Consider the following 27,364-nt stretch of genomic DNA (forward strand, 5'->3'; position numbering starts at 1 on the left):
TGAAACTGTAATATACTGTACTGTAGGTGCCTCAAAGCACAAAGGGTTTATTACCTGGATCTCCTGGCCACACATCCTCACTTATTGGCTTTCTCTCTCTAATTCTCTCTCTATTTCCATCACACTTTCTCCTGACCCCTGCAGAGCTCTAGCATGGCTCTCAGGCCAACTGCCAACAAAGTTACGCAACATCACCACAAATAATAATGTAGGCAGCTGGAGAACGGGAGAAAGGGAGAGAGAGGGAAAAAGGAAAGGAGAGTAATGTACTGTACTGTATAGAGAGAAAGGGAGTAAGAGAAACAAATCCTGTCAAAAGCACTACCACTTCACCAGCACACAAATGTCACCCATTGAGTCATAGTTGGAGGGAAGGTCAGGCTTTTTCCTGTTCAGACAGGAGATTTGTAGTATCTGTAAAATCTACTTAACTTAAACTGGGTTCAAGCACAATCCAATTATTTCTCTTTACTTTGACACCTGCTGTGATGCCCAAATCCAAACAGTGAGAACATCCTCCACCCGGCTGTAACCTTTAGCACAGGGCTTTTAGCCAGACACTAAAAACTCAGATATAAGAGGAGGGAGTATGTTTTGCAGTGAGAGTGCTTTGCCTTTTTTATGTTACATGCCAAATTATGATATTTATTTTTAAATAATATTCCTTTTGTTCCTTGTAGTGACTTTTAAGGGACAGTGTTGTTGGTGGAGATAAAAGTTGGTGGAGTCCAGTGTTGTTTTGGACCCCACTGACTTTCATTGTAAAGACAGAAGTTAAAACATTCTTGAAAATATTTTATTTTGTGTTGTGCAGAAAAATAAATGTCATACAGGTTTGGAACAATGTGAAAGTAAATAAGTTTTGGTAAACTATCCCTTTAAATTCACAAAGTGGAACAAACATTGGACTTTACTCTGTTTTTTTAGACATGTACCATCCTAAGCAGTCAGCCATGATTCATTTATTCTGCTAGTGAGAGTTTACAAGATGTTTATGTTTGTGTAATTCATAGTGACACTTAACATACACTTAACAATACTAAATAATACACAATGTATATCTGCTTCTTTGAATTTCATTCTATTTTAATTCAAATTCCAACCACAATTCTGCATCCTGTTTGCTAATACAAATTCTAGAATTCATCTGGCATTCTAAATGAAATTCTCAAAGGTACAGAACCCTAGAATTTCACATGGTATAATGTAGTCATTTAAACTTCAAAATATATCAAAGTCTCAGGGTTTTCCATTTGATATCATCACTGGACCGTGGTGCGTTTTTGTGGGGGCCATTTAGTCAAGAGAGGATGAAAAGTGAGATTAGTCACAGCAAATGTTTTTAAGACACCCTGGGTCATTCCCGTGTTCTACGGCTATGTCTCCAGCTATGGTGATAGAGTGTTGGCCGCCCAGTGAACTACACAGCAGAGCCACGTGGCTGTAAGTGACCACTGAAGCAGAAGAGAGAGAGAGAGAGAGAGAGAGGGAGGGAGAGGAAGAGGAAGAGGAAAAGATGAACAGATGGAGGAGTCACTGAACATAACACTGCACGCTGAGTGCCATGAGAAGTAAGGCAGTAGAGGGATTGAAGGTGGGGAGGAAAGACAGAGAGAGAGTGGGAGGACAGAACTGGAGGCGAATAGTCAGAGAGACAAAAAAGAGAGAAAGACAGAGAAATGGGCTGAGGGAACATGACTAAGGGGGAGTGGGCAGGAGGAGAGAGCTGTAATGAATGTCTCCAAAATTTGAGATGGCACTTGGGCTAGAAGATATATTGAATATTTTGCAATGCATTAACAATGATGATTTTTAAAAATTATTATTCTCCTTTTTGCAACTTACAATGAATTAAATAATTAATTAAATGTTATGAAAAATCAGAAACGGTAAGATTATTATTATTATTATTTTCAATTTTTACTTCTCACTTTTATTGAAGCTTTTTAAATTTTTTATTTCTTATGAAACATTCTATGATTACTTTTGAAAAATATTTTTCTGTAAATCACTCTGAATTACTAGTGTATAAAATTTGCTATACAAGTATACTTGCCTTGCCTTTTATTCAGCAAATTAATCAAATTAAATTGACAGTAAAGACATTTATGAATGGTATAAGCACTGAATATAAACATAATAATCCATGCTTATTGAGCACCAAATCAGCATATAAGAATGATTTCTAAGAAGATCATATACTGACTTTAAAGACTTCAGCTTTGCCATCACAAGAATAAATTACATTTCAAAATATAGTAAAATAGAAAGCGTATTCAATTGTAATAACACTTCACAATGTTACTGTTTTTACTTATATTTGACAAAATAAAGGCAGTCTTGTGTATTTTACAAATAAATGCAATATTTTTGTAAAAAAAAAAAAAAAATCCTTTATTTTACACCTTGCAATAAACATTTTAATGACAATGGTTGACTAAAAACTGAAAAATGAAACACCCTATTAATAATTAGATATAGACAGATAGATTTGCTGACTGATTGACTGACTTACTGACTGACAGACAGAAAGAGAGACAGACTGACTGACTGATGGAAGGATGGATGGATGGATGAACGCCATGGCCCAGAAGTCTCAAACAGACTCCTTCAGGCTGTAGAGAGGAAACACCAGACTACCTGTAGCAGACCAGCTGCTCCACGCACCTCATCCATGCAGAAAACCAACTGCTACTGGGCAGAGCGGTTCTCAAAGCAACACTCAGCGCTGTACATATCAGATGTTTAATTAAACCTCAGCAGGTGCTAGTTCAAAGTCATGGTGCGAAGAACCATACAGGGCAATCTGCCCTTTTTCCATTATTTAAATATAAATAGTAAAATCTCAAGTTTTAAAATTACATTTTATTTATTAGTTTTTGTAATGTATATTATTTGTAGAAATTCCCTAGAAAAGCACTGATGTGGAAGACTTTTACCAGAAAAACAGTGACAGAGACTGCAAAAGTGGCTGTTTTCTATCTAAACAGTTTTGTGATTTTCAGAGCAAACAATTCTCTTTGTAGACCTAAACATCAGTTGCTTACAATTATTTTTACATGGGAGTCAAGTTAACTCTCAAAAACTGCCTACAAGTCTTAAAGCTGTTCACGAGGATGATAACTAAGTTTTAATAATCGTTCTAATTCTGTGAGAACAGGGAAGTCCACACCACAACTTATAATGATAATTACACAGAGAAATTATATCTATGGAATAACTTTCAAAATGATTTTTTTTCTAGCTGATGAATGATAAAATAAAAAAGAACAGCCAATCAGAATACACCTGACTTCAAAGCACTCAAGCATTTAAACAGCAGATGACGACATAGGCATAATCTAACAATGTGAACGGGCTTCAAGTCACATTTTTTGCACTCAGCTCTAAATTGAGGTCCATTCACACACAGAATGAAAACTAAATTGACACCAATTATTTTTATCGTACTAAATTTAAAAGAATAGCAGAGTCCATACCACAACTATAACGATATAACTATAACAGAGGAATGATATCGAATGTAATCACTTTCAAGCTTGTTTTTTTAACAACCAATCAAAACTTGAGCATTTAAAGCAGTGCATGCTTATAATAAACAGATTGTTATCGCGAATTGGAGAGTTGATATAGTTATTGTTATTTTTATAGTAGTTCTTGATGTGAACGGGCCTTTAAACCGTAGGCCCTCAATGCAGTTGGACTGTGGGAGTCCCAGCCAGTGTTGTCCTTTACAGATCTCTTTCGTAACGTTACTCATTTGAGATTTAAGATTCAATCACAGCGTATTTGAACCCTGCTCCCCTCTATCTGACCATCACAATTTAAATTTCACACAGACCGACACAATAGGGCATCCAAATGCATCTATTGCCCTGGGACTCAATAATTCATAGTCTCTGCCCTCAGCGGCAGATCAACGCAGTCCGTGGCACTCTAGAATTACATCCAGCTCAATAACACATTGTTTAGTGCAGCATGACTTCAAAGGTGAGGACAGAGGTGAGGCGATAACCTTTCACAGAGGGTACGGTTTCACCCTTCACTACTCTATTCGGCATGCGCCAACCTAAATGGACTGATCCTCGGACACGCCGTGCTACTCGATTGGCATTTCACAGAACGACTTGGTGACTCACTGACAGATACTGGAGCCCTTTGATGGAGCAGCTCCTTCAGTGCTGGTGTCAGCCAGCCGTAAGTAAGGCAGACACTGGGGAACACTGAGAGTGATGAATGCTAGCACGCTATGCTGCAATACAGCATCAAGTCAAAGCAGGTGCTTATAAATGATAGCATTCAAATATTGGCATGCTAATAGGCATGCTAACTAACTGGGGAAAGACAAAGAGGCACACTGATAACAGCTGGATTACCTATGAAGGAGATGAAAGGTGATTTTGATAAGATCTCTCTTATCGAAACAATCGACATACTAGAACATCTGACATTTCTGGAATTGCATACAAATCATGTCAGACACTAATGATAATGTCTGAAAAATAGGGACATATTGACCTGCTGCTTGTGTGGGACTCTTATTCCTGATCACTTACTCATGGTGTTTTGATGCTGTTTAGTTTTGATTTTACTTATTGAGCGACCACCTTTTTTCAGTGGCCTTGGTTCTAGAAGTATTCAGTTTTTTTCAAAAAGGACTTTAAAATGTCTTCATTTAAGAGTAATATGCCATGACCTGAACAGACCAGCTATGAGGTGAATAGCAACATTACAAGCTTTGATTTGAAGAAAAAAAAGATTTGAAAATGTACTGCGAATGACAGTATTGAATTAAAAACGATGGAGAAATCTAAAACTATTGATTTAAAGATGTACATTATATATAGGGGAAAAAAAGCATACCTGCAAACTCTGGACCAGAGTCTTTTTTATTTATTCCAATAAAAAAAACTGAAATCAGCAGATTAAATTCTTTCAGAAAATTCTGATATTAGAATAGAACTACATGTATTGTAGGTAGCAATATCATTCTGAAACAACAGCAATATCTATGGTAACAATGTCATAAAAGATGACAAAACAAAGTTCACATTTCAGCCTTTAAACTATTTTTTTATTCTTAAGAAAATGGATGAGTCAAAATCATAAATGATTTTACAAAACTCATCAGATTTTCACAAATCATGTCAATAGCCTATTTCAATGTCAGAACAGTGAATTTCACAGAAAGGCAACACGTTTGCAAGACTGATATTGTACGTTTATTGCAAAACATGCATATTATGCATACAGATCACATTTTAAGTAGTTTGAGAGTGTAGGGAAACAGAATCTATATCAGTATTAATATAACACTATTAATATTCTGTGCGAATAATCTTCATTTTAATGCTTGGCCGATTATTTTGTACACAGTGATGGACTATTTTTTTCTTGCCGGAAGATTTGGGATAACATACAGGTAATATTATAAAATAATTTATGTAATAAACATTTTGAATCAAATTAGAAACAACAGCAGATTGAAAAAAATTCATTGTTTTACAACAACGTACAGGTATAAGTGATCAAATAATTTCAACATATTTGACATCCACATATTTATGGTTGAGTAGCCCTATAATTGCAGGACATTGTGCAGTCAGCTGAAGGGAAGCAGCTGACTGTATATTATCCCTTACACTGCAGTGTGCTGAGCCATTTCTCACAGAGGCAGCCATAAAGCTTCAGTCGATGTCAATCATCCGAGTACATCGCACTTACCACCAGCACTATTTCTGTAATGAAAAGGTGCCATATTTGCTGTCTTCTCTAAGTGAATCGTAAGACTCACTTCACATACACCACATCTTTTGTTCAATACACGAAAACATCCTTTTCAGGCCCTGCCAAGCATCCTCTCACACAGTGTAGGTCCACTCAGCAACATTTCTAAGTGTGCAAGACAAGAGCAAAAACACTGAATGTACTTAACATCATCAAGTACTAGTAGCTCATAATTGTAAGATGGCAGAAGCCATTAATGATGATTCATTCCTATTTCCTGTTGTTTTGACTAATGATCATGTGGCAAGAGAGACATCTTCCTGTAATTCTCATTAAAAGATGAGCGGTTCTTATAGCCCTACACATTGACATATTCAATCCACCACAAAGAAAAATCAGGCGTAGTAAGATGTGCGAAGAATTTTGAACAGCAATTTCTGTCAATAGTGATTCATAAACATAAGCAATGACTCTGGTTCAGTGTTATAAAATGAACTGTAAAAGGCAAAGAAGCAGCTTAACTGCAACAACATCACATTGTGCCTTAATACTGACAGCGTTTCTGCCTGCATAAGCAGTACATTTATGAAGCTAGTGTGAAAACTGTAACGGTGAAATAAATGTGCTGCATCAGTTTGCAGTGTGAAACGGGACTAATGGAACAAAAAAAGAGAGCAAATAATATATTTGATCAGCCTTGACGTCAGTGATTTGTTTGAGGAATACATGCATAGAAACTTTCATACACCAACAGTGAAAATGGTAAATGAATAGTGAATTACATACAAATCTGAGTGGCACAATAGGTACTGTATATTTAAAGAGTTAAAGATTAAAAAAATTACTGACTCATGCTATTCCAAAGCTGTTGAACACAAAGAAGATATCAGGAAGAATCTTTGGACTGCAGTGACCTTCACTGTAAAAAAAATTCCGTAAAATTTACGATAACCTTTTTAAAAACCAGCAGCTGTGGTTGCCGGAATTCTACCGTAAAAAATACGCTACCAACATTTTAGGTTTTACGGTTTTAACTTAATTTTACAGTTAAATACCATAATTTAATTAACTGATATAATGTTAATATACCAACCTACTGAAGTACTAAAATCTGTTTTGTACCTTTGAAATACACTGATAACCACCAAATGCAGGTGGTGATGAGAAAGTCACATGATGAACCAAAGCTCATCACAAGCAGCTTTTAAATAATAACGTATATAGAGGGTGCACAGTGTCACCAAAACAAAACACTGAACACCATCATGGTAGCACACATGAAACTGAAATAATGCAATAAACATTCATTTAACAACATGAGGGTTGTGACATACAACCCTAATGTACAAAACCGATAAGAAGAAACTAAGAAGAAACAGTTATTTAAAAAAAAAAAAAAAAACATCAAATTTGAAATGTAACGCAGGGAATTCTGGGAATGTCAATTTACATTTTTTCACTGTACATTTTGTTCTTTTTCACTTACAAAAACGGTATACTACCGTAAAATTCCATGTGATGACCAATACACTTTTTCATCATATATAGTAGGAATTACTAACGGAATTTACCGTTAACCATTTAACAGGTTTTTACTGTAGCATTTTTACAGTCTTTTACCGTTAAATTCACGATCATTTTTTACAGTGTTCATTTCATGGACGAAAAACACATTACAATACAATTCTTCTTTTGTGTTATACAAACAGTCATACTGGTTTGGAATGACATGACAGTGAGTAAAGATTGACAATTTTCATGTTTTGGGTAAACTATAACAAACATAACAAATGATAAACATGTAACTAGATGGTTCTCCATTTGAAGATTCCAGTGGTGTTTAGAAATGCACAGAAAGATTAACTAGCAGTAGACAAAAGGTTGGAGCAGTGCTGGATGTCAGGTGCATTCTGGGGAGCTCTGGAAATGGTTTCCCCAGTGTGTTGTTGGAGTTTTCCCATTTGTGCCCTGCTCAACCCAGGCAACCGGATTCCATCTTCCTCACTGCCCATGTAACATATTTGACTTCCAAACGGGCTAGAGCCCTGGCAATAAAAGGGCCAGCTGAGAGCGACACAGAGAGAAGACAGAAAGGATCCTTTTGTTTAGGGCTCCCAGCTGCCATCACCCGCAGTCAAACCGGGCCTTTCATGTGAAACCACAGAAGCTGGGCCAACCAGAGGGGAAGGCAATCTCACACCACTACCTCCATAGGTAATGAGCAGGAGCCGGAAGCACCACCCTAGAGCTGGGAATGCAACACTTCTGCCAAGAAACAAGGCCTATCAATAGCAGAGCTGAAAACAACTATGCTCTGGGAGAAGCAAAGAAATGTCTAGAAACGGAAAAGATCAGCCAGCTATCACCTCAAAAGTCTTTGATAATGCTTTCTGGTGTATGTTTGTATAGTTTAGCAATATGAAACAATTTATCTTCATTCCTGCAATCTCTCTTCTCAATGTTCTATTCCAGGACAGAAGCAAACTGCTGTGAAATTGTGCTGTTTCCGCACACTGCTTTTGAAACACCTTTCAATGCGCCAATCCCTTTTCACTTTATACTTCAAGGCCAATACAAGGTAAAGACAAAAAGGTAAAAATAAAACAATGCAGTGTTCCTACAGGATTTTGTTTTTGCAGAGAGGGCTCCAATTCACTGAGAGCACTGCATCTTTAGAACTGTAAAAACCCTTTTCTGGCCTGTTAATTAGTTTTATTCACTTAAAATCGAAAGTAAAAAAAAAGAACTGAACATGTTGCAAATTATATATTATTTATTTACTGACCCCAAATATATATTTAATTCTAAATACTCACATACCGATGCAGTGATATTCACAGCCTATTTTATTTCATGGATACCCAGAATTAATTACGGGATGCTGTTAAATTAGTAAATGATCCTTGAACTTAGTATAAAGTTTTCCAATGACCCTCACTTCACCCAGACATGCAGGTTATAGGGAAAAACACAGGAATCAATAACTGATTACAACATTCAATGAAGCAGGACAGAAGAAAACGCCTGCTTCCCTCTAAAACTAAAAATGTCTTCTGTTTTAAAATAATCGTAGTTTTGGGGTTTTCTATTTTCTTTGGGGCTTTACATATTCCATATTTCTCCTGCATATTTAAAAGTTCTAGCCAACAACTATATCCACCTTTTTCTTGCCGTAAAAATGAGCATGGAAATTTGTAAATTCTATAGGTCTAGCTTCCGGTCTCATCGGCATCCAGCTATTTTTAGGTGTACAAAACAAGTTTGTTTCGCTGTGTGATATTGAAAATTGGTGTCTTATTTTAATGTATTATTTTAATTTAGAAATTTACTGCACGTTGTTATTCTCCTCGTTATTTACCTGTAGCAGCTAATGAACCAGAAGTCTCACCCATAGGCTTACTTCCGCGTTGAAGAAAAAGGTGGATAACGATGCTGAAATTAACTCAAGGTTGAGAACCTCTGCTATAAAGCAAACAAAAACACTAGCTTAAATAAAGTTAAATAATATAAAAAAATAAAAATAAAAACTACTTGAAGCCCTCATGAAATAGTGGTAATTGTATTTAGACTTTAAATAATTCTAAATAAGCTGTTAGATAAGTTTGCTAATCACTACAGAGTGCTACTTTATGAGGTCAATGATTTCAGCTGATTGTTTTGAGTTAATAACCTCTTAACAGAGGCTGAGAGACAGCAATTACACTCCAGAGCACATTTTCATTGTGCATTTTCATTTTTATCTGCTTGACAGTCCTTTACAACCAAAAGCCCTTATCAGGCTGTTTGCTAAATATAAGATGGCAGTATCAGAGGCCGTCAGTACTTAGTAGGGTAAAATGCTGTATTTTGCCTTCCGAGAACAACATATTTCCAGAAAATATGCCATGCCCCTGAGCCAAGTGCTTGGGTATGTAATTAATAATTAGCGAGATTTCAGCTTGGCGAGCCTTTTCTGAACAGCTCTAATCCTAGATCCCAGAAGGTACTGTGATCACTTCCTCCAGCTTTGTCATTGAACACTGCACGTCCTTTCTATGGAAAACGAGTGCTGTCTTTGTTCAGGAATTTAGCAGTCGATTGGAAGACTTTAGATATCCACAGACAGTTTCTCAAATGAAGGAGAAATTCTCAAAACTCAGCTAGTAATTTACTGTACATGAATGTGCCGATGGTCAAAGGGGGAATCCATGAAGCTGCTATATATTTTGTTGGTCCCTTTTCCTTGAACTAGCCATAAATATGACCCAACAGAAGCCTTGGGCAGTTTTGATGGCCGCAGTGAAATTATACCCCACTAAACTGGCTTTCATGTCCATGCTGAGAAGTCGGAGCAGGGTTCCAGTGTAATTGGAGTTTGGGCCAAGCGGTTTGAGGGCTTGTTACTGGCTCTGCCTTATCATTCTGTGGCTGCACCAAAGCCTGGGGTTTAACTGGGCCACATGCACCCCTCTCCACTGCCAGCTGGAGAGATATCTGAGCAGAAGGCCTATAGCAGAAAATGATTTTGATTGAAAGCTCTAAAGCAGACTTTTGGTACTGACCATCAGTTCTGAATTAAGTCCAAAAAAATAAATAAATAAAAAGATATGTTTTATACAAAGAGCTGAAAGAGAAAAGGGAGACAGACAGAGAATAAAAATCATTTTTAGCTGATTCAGCCAAACTGACAGTCCACTGGAACAGAAATCAACACACAGGCAACACATTCTGTGCCAGTAAGGAAAATCTGAACAATGTTTTGTCTTATAATATTTTTAATGTGTCTCTTATGAACTTTTAATGAAGTCAGCTCAGCAGAGAAATCAACAGAATTACACTCAGGTACACTTAAACATATTTTGTTTAAACTGATGATCATTAATGATGTCTGGCTGTAATTTTTTACTGTTTATTTACTGTGTTTATTTATAACGTATACACTACTATTCAAATTTCGGTGATGAAAAGACTTTTTAATGTCTCTCATTTTCAACAAGGCAGCAGTAATATTGTGAAACATTATTTCAGTTTTCTATTTGAATATATTTTAAAATGTAATTGAATGATAAATTAAATTTATTTATAAATGTATAATTTATTCCTGTGATGACAGCTTAATTTTTTGTGGTGACACTTTTTCCCCCCCTTTGAAGAGCACTTATTTGGAAAATAATTGTTTTTGTTTTACTGTCACTTTTGATCAATTTATTCAGCAAGGATGCATTAAAAATTTTAATTTCTTTAAAAAAAAGTTTAAAAAGTTTGAATGACTTGATATTAAAACAACAACAACAACAACAACAACAACAACAACAACAACAACAACAACAACTCATAATTCCAACTTTATATCTTCCAGAGTGAGTTTATTTCTTATTTTTAATTTGCTCACAAGGTCCTTGTATGGTGGAAATCTATATAGAATGCACAACCTCATTTTAAAATGTTTGGAAAACTATGCAATATGTGGAGAAATGTACAAATAAAGTGTGAAAAATATATTTACATAAAAATAATAATTATGGATATATGAATTTATAATAATAATAATAATTATTATTATTATATATCAAAAATTGTTTAAAAAAATAGATTAAACAAAAATACAATATTTTTAATATTAGCCAAAAGCTTCAGACAAAGCAAAAGTTCTGAAAAAGGGTAAAATCTCTACATCCTATACAACTTTTTGATTAAAGCTGAGAAAAAAGTCTGAAAGTTTACAATAGCATACTGTGATATGAGAGCTATCAGAACAGAGGAACAGTACAAAGACTTCTGAGAATACAGAGAACACCAAATACTAGTCAATCATTGTTCAGTCCTTGCACTGACAGACATTCCAGGACACTGTGCTATTGAATGTGCCCATCCAATAATGACGAGGAGAAAACTGCAGTTCAGAGACATTTTCTTCCCACCAACAGACTTTTCTAAAGCTAGACCTAGAAGTAACTGTAACTAGTGCATCAGTGCTGCACAATTCCATTCTCTTATTTAGTGTGGGAAAACAAAACCTTTGAGCCAGATCTCCAGAGGCCGCAGCTGCATGATCAATACAGCTACACCGGCAGGAACCGTTACTGCTGGGATATTTACAGTGGTGACCTACTTCCTCAAGGTACAAGCGATTTACTGGATATACGCTTCAGCCATTTCAACAGGCAAGTGGACCAAAACACCTTAAAATGTTTGTGTGGCAAAATCACAGAGATACACTGACTCAGAGCAGTCCATATGGCCTTGTATATAGAGATTTATCAAGGTGTAGCATTACTGCACACCATTTCTGATTAAAAAGTAATAAAACAGTCAGTCTAAATATTGTTAATTCTAAGCCAATATTTGATTTACTTGTCAAACTCAATAACATCAACTTTTACAGCTGCCGTGAAACAAAACGCCATGTGCTCAAACCTTATAATAGTGTCTCATAATTAGGCAACAACATATTTGAACTGCAAAATTTACAAGCTGTAAAACATCTACTGTTCACTTCTTAGTTAGTATGCTGAGCCATTAAAACTGTTCTGCAGCCAAACTTTCATCAGTTTCATTATGCTGCACCTAAAGTCTTCATGATTTATGAGCAGCCCCCTTACTAGTGGATGTCGCTGCGTTTTGTCTTTAAATCTAATTAATAGAAGTCATTCATCTGTGGCTGACATTAACTACCACTGACAACGACTATACAGAACTCTTTTGAGTTTTCAACACTTTTTCCCTCGGCTTTGGCATTTGGCTGATGGAACAGGACAATAATAGTGACGAAAAACCTGCCGGGGGTAAACAAGGACTGTAAACAAGGACAAATTGTTCTGCTCTAAACTGTTTAAACGGAACAAAATGTCAATTCCGAACTATTTTCTCTGTTTTCACTGCAACAATCAATATGCATCTGAACAAACGCTACAAAACTCTCATGAAACATAACAGAAGATTTTTTTTTTGTTACCAATTCAATCAACGTTTTTTTGAAGTTTAACACCGCCTTTTCTGTGTTATAAGCGTAAAAAAACATGCCAAATGCCAACACCATCTATGAAATACAATACAATACAATAAGGTCCAATTGCTGTAGCATTCAAGTAACTATCATCCTATTGTCATAAACAACTGGCAAGCTTTCAGCAGGTATCTTGTTGATAATGCTTCCATCTTTTCACTAGATTTTAACAAAACTGAGTGCTGATTTTTGATTCACTCAGGATACAGATAAAAGAACTTACTGACCTTGCCATATGCACTTCAACATACTGTACATTCAAAATACACTAATTAAGTTTAATTATAATTTAATAAGGTGTTTGAATCAAGGAAATAATTTGCATGGCTTTTGTGAGTTCAGTTTATTTAATTAACAAAATGAAAAGTAAAAATAAAACGTCAAGTTTTCATGACTTAAAATCTTAATCTTAAGAAGTTGCATCAACTTCTATGCAAACTTTACTCATCGTTTACATAGATATAAAAAGTTGGTTATTCCAAGTATTGAATACATGGTTATTTTATGAGAAATTTACAAATCATTGAGCACAAAGTGCTTGATAACATGAATGTTCACAAAAAAGTAGAGGAACAAGCTCATCCTATACCAAATTAAACTGCCGAATGCATAAATTTGCCTTTCCAAAATGACTTACAATGCAGTTACATATGTATTTTATCAGTTTAGGCACATACAGTGAATCCAGCCAATGACCTCAGCATTTCTATGCTGTTATAGGAAAGCATCACAAGACAACAAGTTACGAAATGTAACAACAAAATCAAATAAAATAAAACTGGAAAACAGTCAAAAAATGCACCCATATTAATTCAGGCTCTAGTGTATGCTGGGAATGTGAATGGGACTGGATCACAAAATGTACTTTTTCTATTTAAACTCAAAAAGCCAGTAATCCAACCCACCTGCTGTGCTTTTTGTGTGTACACATCAAATACAAAAACTACAACCACTTTTCAGCATTCTTTGATTGATCTAAGATTGATCTTTTTTACAGGGTATGAAGTAAAAGAACACAGTAGGAACCAGTAAGCCATTTCACCAGCAAGCCAAATTTACCAGGTATCCCGCTTCGTCTCGTTCTCTTTCTCTGTTCCAAAAAAACAGTTTGAATGTAGCACAGAAAACTTGAAAAGACCTTCTGCCAGAAAGGAATTTGCCAGAGCTTAAGGATTACATTCCTCTTTTTAAAAATCAATTACTGTAGCATGCAGTTGTTCTGTGGTAGAGCTCCCTCTCTCTCGTTCATTACACTGTCCTTCATTCTTGAAAGGTGAAATGGAAACTCTCACTATTGCCGCAGTAAACGGACGACCTTGTGATCGCAGCTTAAACAAAAATCTGTAGAAACTTATTTTGTTAAGACAAAAGTGGTCGACAGCTATTCTTAATTACATAAAGCACAAAATCCATTTGTCACGAATTAGATGTGACATGTGATGCCACTGGCAGGTATTCAGAGAGACAGCAGTCCACTTCTTACCACTCCGGCCCCCTCAGCACTGCCTTCCATCTGACCAGCCTAATGTCACTGTGGGGGCAGTGACTCAGCTGAGACATTCTCAAGGCTCTTCTCGCATTTTGGTGCCCATGTTTCACAACTCGGACAATTGTAGGCGATGTGAGCCATTCCGTTTAACAATTCTTCTCACTGCAATTGAAGACAAATACCAAACGAGGAAAGATCTAGCATATTTTTTTCATGTTATTAAAATTTATATGTCATTAAAATTTTTGGAGCATTAAAAAATACATAACAAACATCTTTTTAAAATAAACTCTATTCATATTTTACTTTACAACCTTCTATCATTTTACAGAATTTATTTGAAAAAAAAATGAAGGCAAGACACTATAGGCATGGGAAAATATTTTTTAACTTTTAGCTTTCAGGCTAATTTAGCACTAAACATGCATTCTCAACTATGATATGACAGATATTTTATTTTTTTTATGACAGATGTTTTAATGTCCTGATTTCTTACACAATTTTTGCACTATTTTTTAAGATTATGCAACTTCTTAGATTATGTAATTTGCAGCGAAAAATGTTCAATATTTCATAGAAATATCTCATATTTCAGAGGAGCATTATTTATTTTTGCAGGTAGCATATCCCCAACAGGGCAAACACACACACACACACACACACATATATATTTACTGAGTCCTGATGTCCTTTCTAAAATTCTAGCTATTTCATGAAATAAATAAATATATATAGTTTAGTGGTCCAGGGTCATATACTATATGTATATACATATACATAATTAATAAAACTCACAAAATACAAAAAAATACATTTACGAGTCCCAAAAGGTTAAAGTTTCTACCACTGTTGTTTGCTTTTGTGCCTGCAGGAACACTGAATAGAAAACTTTTTCAGATTTGGATATCCACCAAATCTACGAATTCAGTCAAATTTGAACCTGTGTTCAAAAATAAATAAACAAATAAGTAAATAAAAGTCAGTAAGGTACTTCTGCCAAAAGCTTGATGCCAACGAGATTCATCCTCATATTCTCAGAGCTTCAAACGTTTTGAAAAATGAGAACTGGAGTCTCTCCAGTTGGCATGAACGTGACATTATATAGCGACAGGCTGCTGTGAACCCCCATATTGATCTAACCTGTGTCCACTGGTTAAACCAGACAGGATGAGAGGTCACTTATCCTGTTAGTGCAATAATAGCCATCAGTTTAAGCTTATTGTATTAACAGGGCTTGGCCTAATCCAATATGTGTGCATCAAATCCTTTGATCTCTTTTAGGACATACCCCTGATCTCCCAGATCTTGCTTTCCTTAGATAATCCCAGCAAAACTTGCATGAAACATAATGCACGAATAAACAGTGCTAATAAATAAGCAAACGCTTCTGAATAAATCAACAGAAACTGACACAACTGAAAAGTCTGTCTAATTAAACCAGTTGGAAACAAATAAATAAAAATAAACTAATAACACTGACATTCTGTTCTCCATTTCTGAGGTTTCATATTATAAACGGCTTTATTGAGAGAGGTTTATGAGGAGTGAAATGAAACCGTTGCATCCACATCTACATTTTAAATTTAGCCACGTATCTATCCTATAAAAAATATATCCGCTCCAGACATTCACACTCTCTGCGCAAAGCTTTCCATCACAGCGATCACAGCAAAAAATAAATAAATAAAACTACTGTTTACAATTTTGTAATCCCCTTCCAGATGACAATATTAGTCCTCTGTTTTGTCATTTATCATTTGGGAAAGCTCGCTGCTCGTCTAGTTAAGGGACCAACGTCTTAATGGCTTCCCGGGTGTTATGGCGGGGATGGATGCAATTTTCTCTGCCTGCCTTAGCGTTTGCCGCCTTAGCTCCTTGAGTTCACATTTGGCATTCATTGATTCTGTGTCTACAATCTTTTCTCAGACACTGAACCGATGTGACAATCTTAATACTGCTGCCCCATTAACTATCATATTTTGAGGATTCACTGAGCGTCCAAACAGGCCGGCAGTTAATAAAAACAAAAATGTGTCTGAAACATATGCCACAGAACAGCATTGTTATTGTTAACTAAAACTAAAACCATTAAAAATCATTTTCAGCAACTGAAATCAAGCTGAAATAAAACATAAACATTAGATTAAAAACTTTAGTTAAAATGACTAAAACTAAATGAAATAAAAATAAATGACATCTAAAAATATATATTAAAAACATTAAAAAACTTAACTGAAAATACAAAAATGTAAGTTAATTCAAAATATTATTAAATACTATATTAGTATATAAATAATACAAAAATAACACTGAGCATACAAAACAGCCTCATTTAAATGCAGATTTCCCTTTCCAGAGCACTTCGCCATCTTTGTGATCAAGCGTTGAGAAGCTGTTGCATCACATTATAGATGTGAAAATTACACATCTTATTACATCAAATCATTCCCCTTATTTATGTCTTGCTATTCTCCACCTTAACTGTTTTGTGTCTCTTTGAGGACTGTCGAATACAATTAGTTTGATCATGCAAATTGTGGCTGAATTATCAACGCTTTTCCATTTCAATTTCCTCCACTTCAAATGCAAGATAAAAAAAACAGTCACTTAAATATCTGAGAAATTGTAATCTCTGAAACTAAGCAATTAGCTTCTGATGAGAAATACAAGATGTGATCATATGAGCAAATCCAAGCATCCTATTCTGTGATGAATGTGCAGTCAACAGTGATGAATCAAGAGATGAAATCAGTGGGCAAAATACCACTGAATATTTCACTCTTGCACATCAAAGCTGCAAAAATGCCACCTTGTACAATTTTGCCCATTTTAAATGCACATATATAAAGGCCGCTGCACAGCTGCAGATAAAAATGTGTCATTATGAAGTAATATATGAAGGTATTCTTCTCGTAAGACAAGGAACATTAAGTGTCCTTACACTTGAACGAAATATTCAGTGAGCGTGTTGGGCGGAAGCAGGCAGGCGCTCCAGGGATGGTGAGGGGCGGAGCCTGGACCCTGCAGGGCGATGCCAAAAAGCTATTTATACCTTCTGCACAAGCAGAGAACTCTACAGACCCTGGGGTGCCCATGCAAAGACAAGAAAGTATTAGAAAAACACTAAAAAGCTGTTTCACTATCACTAGGGCACAAGAAATCCAGTAAAAACCCAAAGAATGGTCATAAATAATTCATGAGAGATCCCAAGAAGCATCTTAAAACAAGGCTGAAATGGATGAATAAAAGTGCATTGTGTCTTTGCTAAAGCTTTAATGAACTATAACTTGTAAAATGGAGAGTAGATGGAAACTTCAACTAAGATTATACAATTTTGCTTCTTAATCGTAGTTATATATTCAATTTTCTATGAGATTATAGAACTGCTGCAAGGTTAGAGAGGAAAATGCTGATGTTTAACTACTTCTTAGCAAGACCTCTTCTAGACCTTTCTTCATTAAGGAGATCTGAATATGAACTTCAATTAAAAGAGATAGATCAAATGCCAGGGGGGCGCCGGGAGGACTAACCATAAGGGACCGAACAGAGATTCTTTAAAGAAGGTTTAACCGCAGTGTTTGAATTGAGGAGGGCTTGTGACTTCCAATAAAACTTACAGGACCACCATAAAAAAAAACGTTAAAAAAAAAAAAAAAAAAAACTTAATTACATTTTAATTAAATAAAAAATTAATTAATTAATTAATTAAATTAAAAAAATAATTGATTGATTGATTGACAGTTTAATGGATAATAGTGAAATCACTAACTAAAGCGGAACAAATGAGATCATAACGCTCTTGTTAATATATTCATGTTTCTTCTGATGAATAAGAACATGCTGCATAATTTAATAAGTGTGAATTTTTGAAGATCTTGAAGGGGAAACTGTGGGACAGCAATTCAAATACTGCTTAAAGGTACCTGAAAAAAGATCATTTTATAAATTTGTCTACATACACACATGACTGATCGTTGACTGAGGTTGGTCTTACTGAAACATTTACTACAACTTGTGCAGAAGCAGTGCAGCTTGAAACACCAAGAGAAAATACTGCTTGCCCTGGTGAAAGAAAATGGGCTGACTGCCAAAAAATACAAATATAAACATTTTCTCCAACTACTAACAAAGCACAGAAAATGAAGCTGCAGCTGAGTCTCCCTGATACTATTCCTGAACTTCACAAAATAGTAGACTTTATTCTGTCTCTGTGCCAAACACAGTTTGCTTTCTTAGCTCTTTTACAGTGATTAACATGCATATCTCAGGTATTACTGTATTAGAAGCTATTAACACATTGTGGTCGCATGACAACGCAACTAGCAAGCAACTGACTCAACAGAGAGGAGAAACTGTGCTTGAAGCATGTGCATATTATACTGTACAATGTCAATGAATACTGGAAATGATCACACCCACACTACAAAGTTCTCTGTCTTCAACTTTGCTATTTGTTTCAGCAGCAAAACAGATTTCATCACGTAAAAAAAATGTATTGGTTTAACTGCAGACTAAACTAAACCTATCAGCACCCTCTCAAATGTTTGAAAAAATGTAGTTAAAAAGGACCATCTTAAAGGAAGAGTTCACCCAAAAATTTCAAATGAAAAGAAATAAAGTCACAAGATGAGGATGAGTAAATGAGCAACCCCTTTAATCTTTGTCTTTTCTGATCTTTCTCATTGTTTGCCTCTCACCTCTCCCAATCTCTTTTTGCTGAAGTGTTGGCTGTGCCCCTGCCCCTTCCCAAAGTGCTATTTCTGAGATGAGCTTTCCCCTCTTGCTTAATGGAAACCTGAGGGAGAGAACGATGTCAGCGGGCCAGAGAGAATGTCTGTCCCTCCTCATGGAGTCGATTGTCAGTTTCCTATGAGCCAGAGCCTCTGCCATTTGAGCCAGCTGGCTATCAGGCGCCAGGCCACGTTTCATTCGAGTACAGTCACGGACAGAATGCCACAGGCTACAGCATCCCAACACAACAGCGCTACGAGACGCTTAAGTGAGTGACTGACTGAACTATTCACTTTGGCAGGTGCACTTGTCGTATTTAGGACATTATTTTGATGAGGGTATGAGGGTATCAAACGTCTGAGACACTAGTGAAAATACTTTTCTAATTTAGTACTAAATTCTGTCATTTCAAATTCAATTATCAGCATATTATCAGCAATAGGAGTAAAAAGCTGAACTGAAAAATGTGTACATTTCAAAATAAGTATTTGGTTTCCCCTTCTCCTGCTTTAATTATCCTTAAAGCATAATTATAGAAGCACTCCAACATCATGAACTCCATAAATTAAAGTCAAATCTGATGATCACAATATCCAGTATTCCTGAGAATTTACACAGCATCTAGTTCAATGAAAGAATATCTGATCGTCTGTACAAAGGAGCTCATATGGTCAAAGTCACAAATTTGCTAACATTTGATTTAGTGATGCTCCGAAATTAAAATTCTGTCCAAATTCTATATATCTATATTTATATAAGTCCAGCCCTTCTTGTTCAAGAAAGCGTTCACTCAGATATACAGCACATCACATATAGTGAAAAAAACCATGTTGTTGGCTATTTTTAATGGTTTAATTGCTCATGAGTGATTATAACACGGAAGGCCTCCTGCCGTTTATGTGGTGGCTGCCACGCTGACACAACTCCCCTCCAGGAAGACGGCACCAGTGAGTCATCATCAGCCACAAGCTACACCTGCCAGCTGGGATGCAATCTACCACAGACCCTGGGTTTTCCCTGCAGGCCCCTGCCGCAATAAGATCTGTGTTCTACACGCACCTGGGACCGGCACAGAAAATCTTTCTGGAAACGTCTGCTTCTTACACGCCTCAATTACATTAGAGTCTCTCTAAACTAACATCAACAGGTCAGCTCTTGTAAACAGGATGATGGAAAGGGTGCGCCAAATCCAATCAATGTTCATTTGCAAAATCTCTTTGGGCTAATAACGGCTTAATGCCATCTCAATCAAGACGATTTTTCAAAATGTTTACAGTTTTCTAATCGCCAAAGAGCAAGCGTTTACTGCAGACACACACTCATCTTGGCTTGACAGCAAACGTCAAATACGCATTACAGTGGTATATTGAAGACTAAGCAGCATTGCCAACGACAAACTAAAATGTGGCTTTGAACTCCAGAGGCTGGGATGGTCTCATAAACAGCCTGTTCCACACTTTAACAGCTGAAGCATCTGAAAACACTGGATTTCTTTGAAAACGGTGGTCGACACAGGGTCCTTTGTACTTCCAGCAGCTAGAAGACAGGAAAAGGGACGCAAAAAAGCTGTGGAAACAGTAGAGCGTTTTCATTTGAACACTTCCTGTCAAAGTTTCAGTGAATGACAGATTCTACTCTGCCTCACGGATGAGGCAAAATCTGATTTCATGAAGAGCCCCCAAAGACATCGATCAAATTCTCCCAGCATTTTGGGCCCTGAGTGTGAAAATAACAAGTTTTGAGATGGCCATCTTGGGTTTCTGTCATTACTCCAAAGGGTAGGCATAAAAATGTATAAAAATGGAGGAAGAGAGACCCCTGAGCAGGCTAGACGAGTCATATGACACAGCTCAACTCCCTCCAGAGCTCTGCTTTAAACTCATTAGAAGGATATGGGTGGCAAAGGCCCACTGCTTGCAGGCATATCAAATAGCGCTGCTGCACATTCATTATGAAGGTTTGCCCTATTATGAGCTAGAAAATGCAGTGCAGTGACACTGTAATTAATGAGAATTTTTTTTCTTCATGCAGATGGGGTATATTACTCTGGAAGAGGTATTTCGCCTTACGTACAGGGCTCTGACTTCCTGTTGCATAATAATCACACCTAGGAAGACGTGCCATGAAGCAGTTCTGTCCCTTTCTCCATATATTTTCTTCTACGGTGAACAAGGATAGATTGACACAGTAATGAGACAGTAAATTGTATAGTCCTGTTAGTCATGCACACAGGTCATTTTCTCTGAACACGTCACGCACTGCGTAAGAGACTGGTAATAAAGCGGTTCGGCGAATGAAATATAAGTGCGCTGAAGTACATGCTGATGTTAAATCCATTTTAACTCTCCAGTCAGCTTGGAAAACAGAGCGAGACAACGGCTTTTACAGTAATTGGAGTCTGCAGAGAATCCATTATGGTTCTGAGACAGTGAACAGTGGCTGGGGTCCTGCCCACATGTCCCTTATAACACACCAGTCATCTTCTGCTTCCAAGATTTCAACTCTTCAGACCACTAATTGAGAGTTTTGAGGCTTGAGTGCCTTCCATGTGTTACTGCCTCTCGTATTATTCATATTATTCTTTTTTCTTTGCACAACTGAATGCTCGATCACTGTAGTAATTGAGGGATTTTGTTCTTACTTCTATGAAGTTCCAACAAGGAAGCCTTGACCTTGCCAAGAGGTTCTTGTCAAAGAAAACACCTGACCTTAAAGGTGAGGTATGTATTTTTTCAAAAAACGCTTAACAAACTTGTAGCCAATCAGCAGTAAGGGGTGTGTCTACTCATGATGCAGAGGAAAGAGCTGCTTTCCAGCACTGGAGAGAACTCAAGGAGTGGGAAGGCCTGCGATCGGTCGCCGAGGTTGCTTTGTTTCTTCTCGATAGGTGAGTAACATTGGTTTTGCTGCTTTGTTTCACAGAACTAATCGTTGCCGTACATGTAGGGCGGAGCTATCAAAATAGGGGCGAGACCCTTTTGGGGTAGGGGCGTTTGAAGACACCAGAGTTTCATTTGATAAGAAAATACTTTTTCATTGTTATAAAGAGACATTTTCCATTATTCTTACTAATATTACGCTAACTATCAGATATTTATTAAGTTTTTATTCTAATATTTTTTCATAATTTTTTCACTTTCACACATCATATGCAAGTGGTTCAGTTAAACCCTCATTTTGGTGGAAAACACATGGCAAAATTTTTGTAGTGTGTAGTAGGGGTGACCCCGAATTCTCGACGATTTGATGCTTCGATAGGAGGAGCCTGATTCGACTCCCAATCTCACAGTCGAATATTCGTAGAGGTGTTAGGATCATGCCATTTTGGCTATATGGGGGTGCTCAATGTCTAATTTCACATAGAACTACTGGTTTTCTCCCAATAAGTTAATATACAGCCTATTAAGATAATGCTGTAAATAAGAATCTGAAAAGAAAGAAGCTTTAAATAAATATTTTAGCGCGCGCGAATAAATCCAACCACCCCTACAGATTTAAGTTTCACTTTTCATAATCTGTGACCGACAGAGGAGCATCTTGGCGGCAGGGATTTAAATCTTTAGCAAGACTCAAACTGACACAGGCAGAGTGAAAGACTGGATTTTTTCGATCAGGTAAGGTACAAGTGATTTCAAAACATTTCAGCCAATTTATATATATTGTGTATAAGATGCATTTGGTTGAGTTGCGCAGTAGTAAAGCGCTTCATTGTAGTACTACGGTGATTATCTCTTCAGCACGCAGCACAATCAAACAACAATGCAGAATATTAATAACTATGACTGGGACTGCCATATACATAACATTATAATGAGATTAAATTGATTAAAAACCTGCTATCAAATGCTTCTTTCTACTGGTCATCTTCAGCATGCGCAGCTCAAAACAGAAATGCAGAACATAAATAACTACTGTCATATACATAACGTTATAATGAGAGAACTATTGTAAAAAATGTTAGGGTTTCGCTGACGTTTAATGTTAACTATCTTTTAATCAAATAATAAAACACAATTTTTGTAGGCCCTGCGAGGCGTCCGTTACACATTTTCCCTGTGTGTGTTAACGTCAGTAATTATGACTGTTGAATGTCTGACTTGACTCTTGGTAATGTATTTTGCCCCCCGCCCCCAAACATATGATTCGACTATCAGTCGACTATTGAAAATCTATGAAACTATGAAAATATAGGACTATGAAAATCCTTAGTCGGGGACACCCCTAGTGTGTAGTTGACCATAAGCTCTAGCTTAATAATAACCACAATTTTGATTCTATTTAAAGTCAACGTGCAGACCTAACACTCATACTTTTCACATATTCACCACACCAACAGGAACTTACCCAGGCCAGGAGGTACTTCCGGACATGGCGGTAATGGCTTAGGGGTCGGCGGTGTGTGGTTAGCCTCTGGCTTGGTGCTGGGCAGAAGATGGTCGGCTGTGGCCAGGTAGTTTGCAAAGGTAGTGTTGGGCCTTCCGCTGGAGAAATTATAGTAGTGGTGGGGTCCTCGTGAGCTGTTTGCTCCACGGCCATTGTTGAAACGGCTGAAGATGTCGAAGCGCTGGCTGTAGACATCAAAGTAGAGGATCATCATGATTAGGAAGTGCACCAGGCAGAGCAACAGCACAGCCTTGCAGATCCGCTCCAGGGTCCGGCCCAACATCAGCCGGCTCATGGTCAAAGCCACACGGCAAACTCCGCTACACGCATCCGGTCAACGTCACCTCTCCGCACCGCTGAACCCTCCCGGACTGCAATTTACTAAATCACCTACAAAACAAAAACGAGGGAAGTTATATTAGACTCCTGTGCATTTATGATTTCACTGTTGGGGTGAGACCAAACTTCAGATGCCCATCAGGCCTAAAAACAAAACACAATTCCAAATGCAGAAAAAGCTTTAAACTGAAGCATTGTGTATTGTTAGTTTTAAATGCTCTCTATTGCAGCAGACAATTACTGTTTAACAAACACTAATTATGTTAATACGATGTCAGAGTAGCTTCCCTATAACTGAGCTAATACTGCAGTAGTAGATGTGCTAATAATTTGTGTGCTTGAATATTGCATAGCCTAATTCATTTATAGCATTTACATAAATTAGTAGTCCTCAACTGGTTTTGCTTTAGCACCCAGATTCTATAATGGAGTGGCAGTGGCAATCTAACATGCCACCAAAATGTTTCAAATGTACACTAGTGTTCAAAAGTTTGGGGCTAGTAAAGATTTTTTTTTTTTTTTTATGAATTAATTATTTATTTTGTATTAATAAAAAATAATTGATTTGTATTTATTTATTGTTTATTTAGCAAGGATGCATTATATTGATCAAAAGTGAGCACAAAACCTCAGAAAATGATTTCTGAAGACTGTAATAACTGTAAAAAATCAGCTCTGAGGTCACAGTGATAAATTCTATTTTAAAATTTACAAAAACATTTAAATAGAAAACAGTTAAAAATCTTTCTGATGCTAAACTTTCAAACTTTTGAACAAAAATGTCTTTGGGCAAACATTGATATTAACAGTAATATTAATATGAAGTTCATGGTTTGACCAAAGCCAATTTTGTAAAGTTTTGTAAATTTTAATTTTGGAAAATAGATTGATTTTGCTATTTAGTGATATGTTGCTATATAGTTAGCTGCATTTCATTATTTGCACTTGGAATATTTTTTTCTTGCTGTTCACAGCTGGAGGAGACCCACAAGCTGTGAAACACTGATTTTAATCATTAATCATATATTAAATGAACATAAGCAACCTAGAATCTTGTCAGTACATTATTTAAGTTGGACTGACACTAGGGTTACGCCACACTTTAATTATAGAATAAGACTGCTTTGTACATCTTAGATCCATGGCAATTATTATTCATATGAATTTAAAAAGAGAATACAATTAACCCTGAAGATGAATGATCTTTAGCATAAAATTTATTTCACATCATTATTTTTATGCATAATACTGATAAAGAAAATCCAAACTCACTTTCAAAGCCCCATTAACCATGTGAAGCAAAAATAAATGTAAGAAGAATCTATTCAAGACAATGTAATTTACACAGCAACCAGTTTTCTCCAGGTTTAAACCAGAAAACACTTAATAGCTCTTCAAGTCTTGCTGTGAGCAATTACAATGTTGACGGGATTTTCCAATCAACCCTAAGTGTAAGAGGCCAAAGGCAAGGAAGTTTACGAATCAACAGACTACAGCCTGAAGTCTGAGACCTGCAGCTAATTTCTCCCTCTCACTCTCTCCTGGCGTGATCGCTGGATGAAACTGGATGGGAAAGCCTCTTGATTTCACACATGGCCAGCTGTTGAAAGCTCCCCCGCGGCAGTTCGGATGGGGGGCTCACATCAGCGGCTTGTAAGCGCTAACGCACAGGCTGACCGTGTGGGGGAGGAAGTATAGGATATTGGGATTTCTCAACACCTGCAGAGACTGGGCCCATAACTACACCTCGCCTGCACCCTCGTCCACTACTCCACCTAGCATGTGTGACTCCTCTGCAATACCCATCATCAGCACTAGGGAGAAAAAAAACACTGTCTGACACAATTCACACGGCTCAGCCTGGTTTGAGCTCCTTTAGGGAATCGCTCAACACTCACCAACCCCCATAATGAATCACACCGGCAGTCACAGACACAGGAATGAGCTAAAAATACTGTTACTGAGAGATGGGAGAAGAGGTAACATACTAAATAAGAATAGAAGATGACTTGAGGGGGGGGTAAATGAGTTGCAAGAAGTCAACAGACAGAAGGAACACGACAACAGCATAGAGAGAGACTATACAGAAGCGTCTGAATTCCTGTATTTCATCGAATTACATGAAGAACCTACTTCTGGACTGCTAATAAAGTATGTTTTGTATGTTGTCAGGGATTGGCATTGAGTTATCCAAAGTAGAGGATATGAGGCTTTAACTGAATCAAAGATCATTTTATCTTTAAAGGGATAGTTCAACCAAAAATGAAAATTCTGTCATTAATTACTCACCCTCATGTCGTTCCAAACCCATAAGACCTTTGTTCATCTTCAGAACACAAATTAAGATAATTTAATGAAATCTGAGAGCTGTCTGTCCCAGCATAGACAGCAACGCAACTGACTCGTTCAAGGTCCACAAAGTAAGAGCGTCATTAAAATCGTCCATGTGACATCAGTGGTTCAATCATAATTTCATGAAGCTACGAGAATACTTTTTGTGTGCAAAGAAAACAAAAATAAACTATTTTATTCAACAATTTTTCTCTTCTCTGTCAGTCTCTGTGGTGGTGTCCGTTGGTGTCTATGCAATGAGTAATTAATGACAGAACTTTAATTTTTGGGTGAACTACCCCTTTAATACCATCCACTTTTAAAATGTCGTTTTTTTCATTATATTAAAACAAAATCTACTGAACAACTTTCAGGCATGTTCAGTCTTTCTGCAAATGCCCACTCAATGAAAATTGCTTTGAATGGATAACTATGGTAACCAGGATTTTTTTTTTTTTCTCCATTCTAAAGGAGACAGGGTCCAATAAACAACAAGTTGCCACTATATCTATAGATTCCAACATATAACATCATTAATTATTTATTGTTACACATACAGTATTTTGCCTGTAGACTTGTTGACTTTCTATTCACAAGGCTACATGTCCACTTTTTGCAGGCGAGTAATATAAATACATTCCTAGACATTACCATTCAAAAGTTTGGGGTAGGCAAGGTTTTTGTGTTGTTTTTGAAAAAAGTCTCTTTCGCTTAGCAAGGCTGCAATTATTTGATCAAAAACATAGTAAAAACAGAAATATTGTGAATTATTACAATTTAAAATAACTGTTTGCTACTTTGATATATTTAAAATTGTAATTTATAACCTGAATTCCGGAAATGTTGGGACGTTTTTTTTTTTTTTTGAATAAAATGAAAACTAAAAGAATTTCAAATCACATGAGCCAATATTTTATTCACAATAGGACATAGATAACATAACAAATGTTTAAACTAAGAAATTTTTGACATATTTTTCGTTTAATGATGTGCCAAATATTCACTATAGGTGAAAGATCTGGACTGCAGGCAGACCAATTCAGCACCCGGACTCTTCTACTACGAAGCCATGCTGTTGTAATAGCTGCAGTATGTGGTTTTGCATTGTCCTGCTGAAATAGACAAGGCCTTCCCTGAAATAGATGTCCTCTGGAGGGGAGCATATGTTGCTCTAAAACCTTTATATACCTTTCAGCATTCATAGTGCCTTCTGAAACATGCAAGCTGCCCGTACCGTATGCACTTATGCACCCCCATACCATCAGAGATGCTGGCTTTTGAACTGAACGCTGATAACACACTGGAAGGTCAAGTCAAGTCAAGTCACCTTTATTTATATAGCGCTTTTAACAATACAGATTGTGTCAAAGCAACTTTCC

General features: G+C 36.7%; 1 protein-coding gene across 1 annotated transcript in view; it reads right to left on the reverse strand.

The window, feature by feature from the left end:
• b4galt2 (UDP-Gal:betaGlcNAc beta 1,4- galactosyltransferase, polypeptide 2) overlaps positions 1-27,364 on the reverse strand; it is a 113,552-nt gene that overhangs the window by 70,384 nt on the left and 15,804 nt on the right. Inside the window, exon 2 of the mRNA XM_058745876.1 lies at positions 23,277-23,705. Coding sequence (XP_058601859.1) covers positions 23,277-23,610 — 334 coding nt within the window. The 5' untranslated portion in view covers positions 23,611-23,705. The remainder of the gene's footprint in view (positions 1-23,276; positions 23,706-27,364) is intronic.

Source organism: Onychostoma macrolepis, chromosome 02, assembly GCF_012432095.1.
Source record: "Onychostoma macrolepis isolate SWU-2019 chromosome 02, ASM1243209v1, whole genome shotgun sequence".
Lineage (NCBI taxonomy): Eukaryota > Metazoa > Chordata > Actinopteri > Cypriniformes > Cyprinidae > Onychostoma > Onychostoma macrolepis.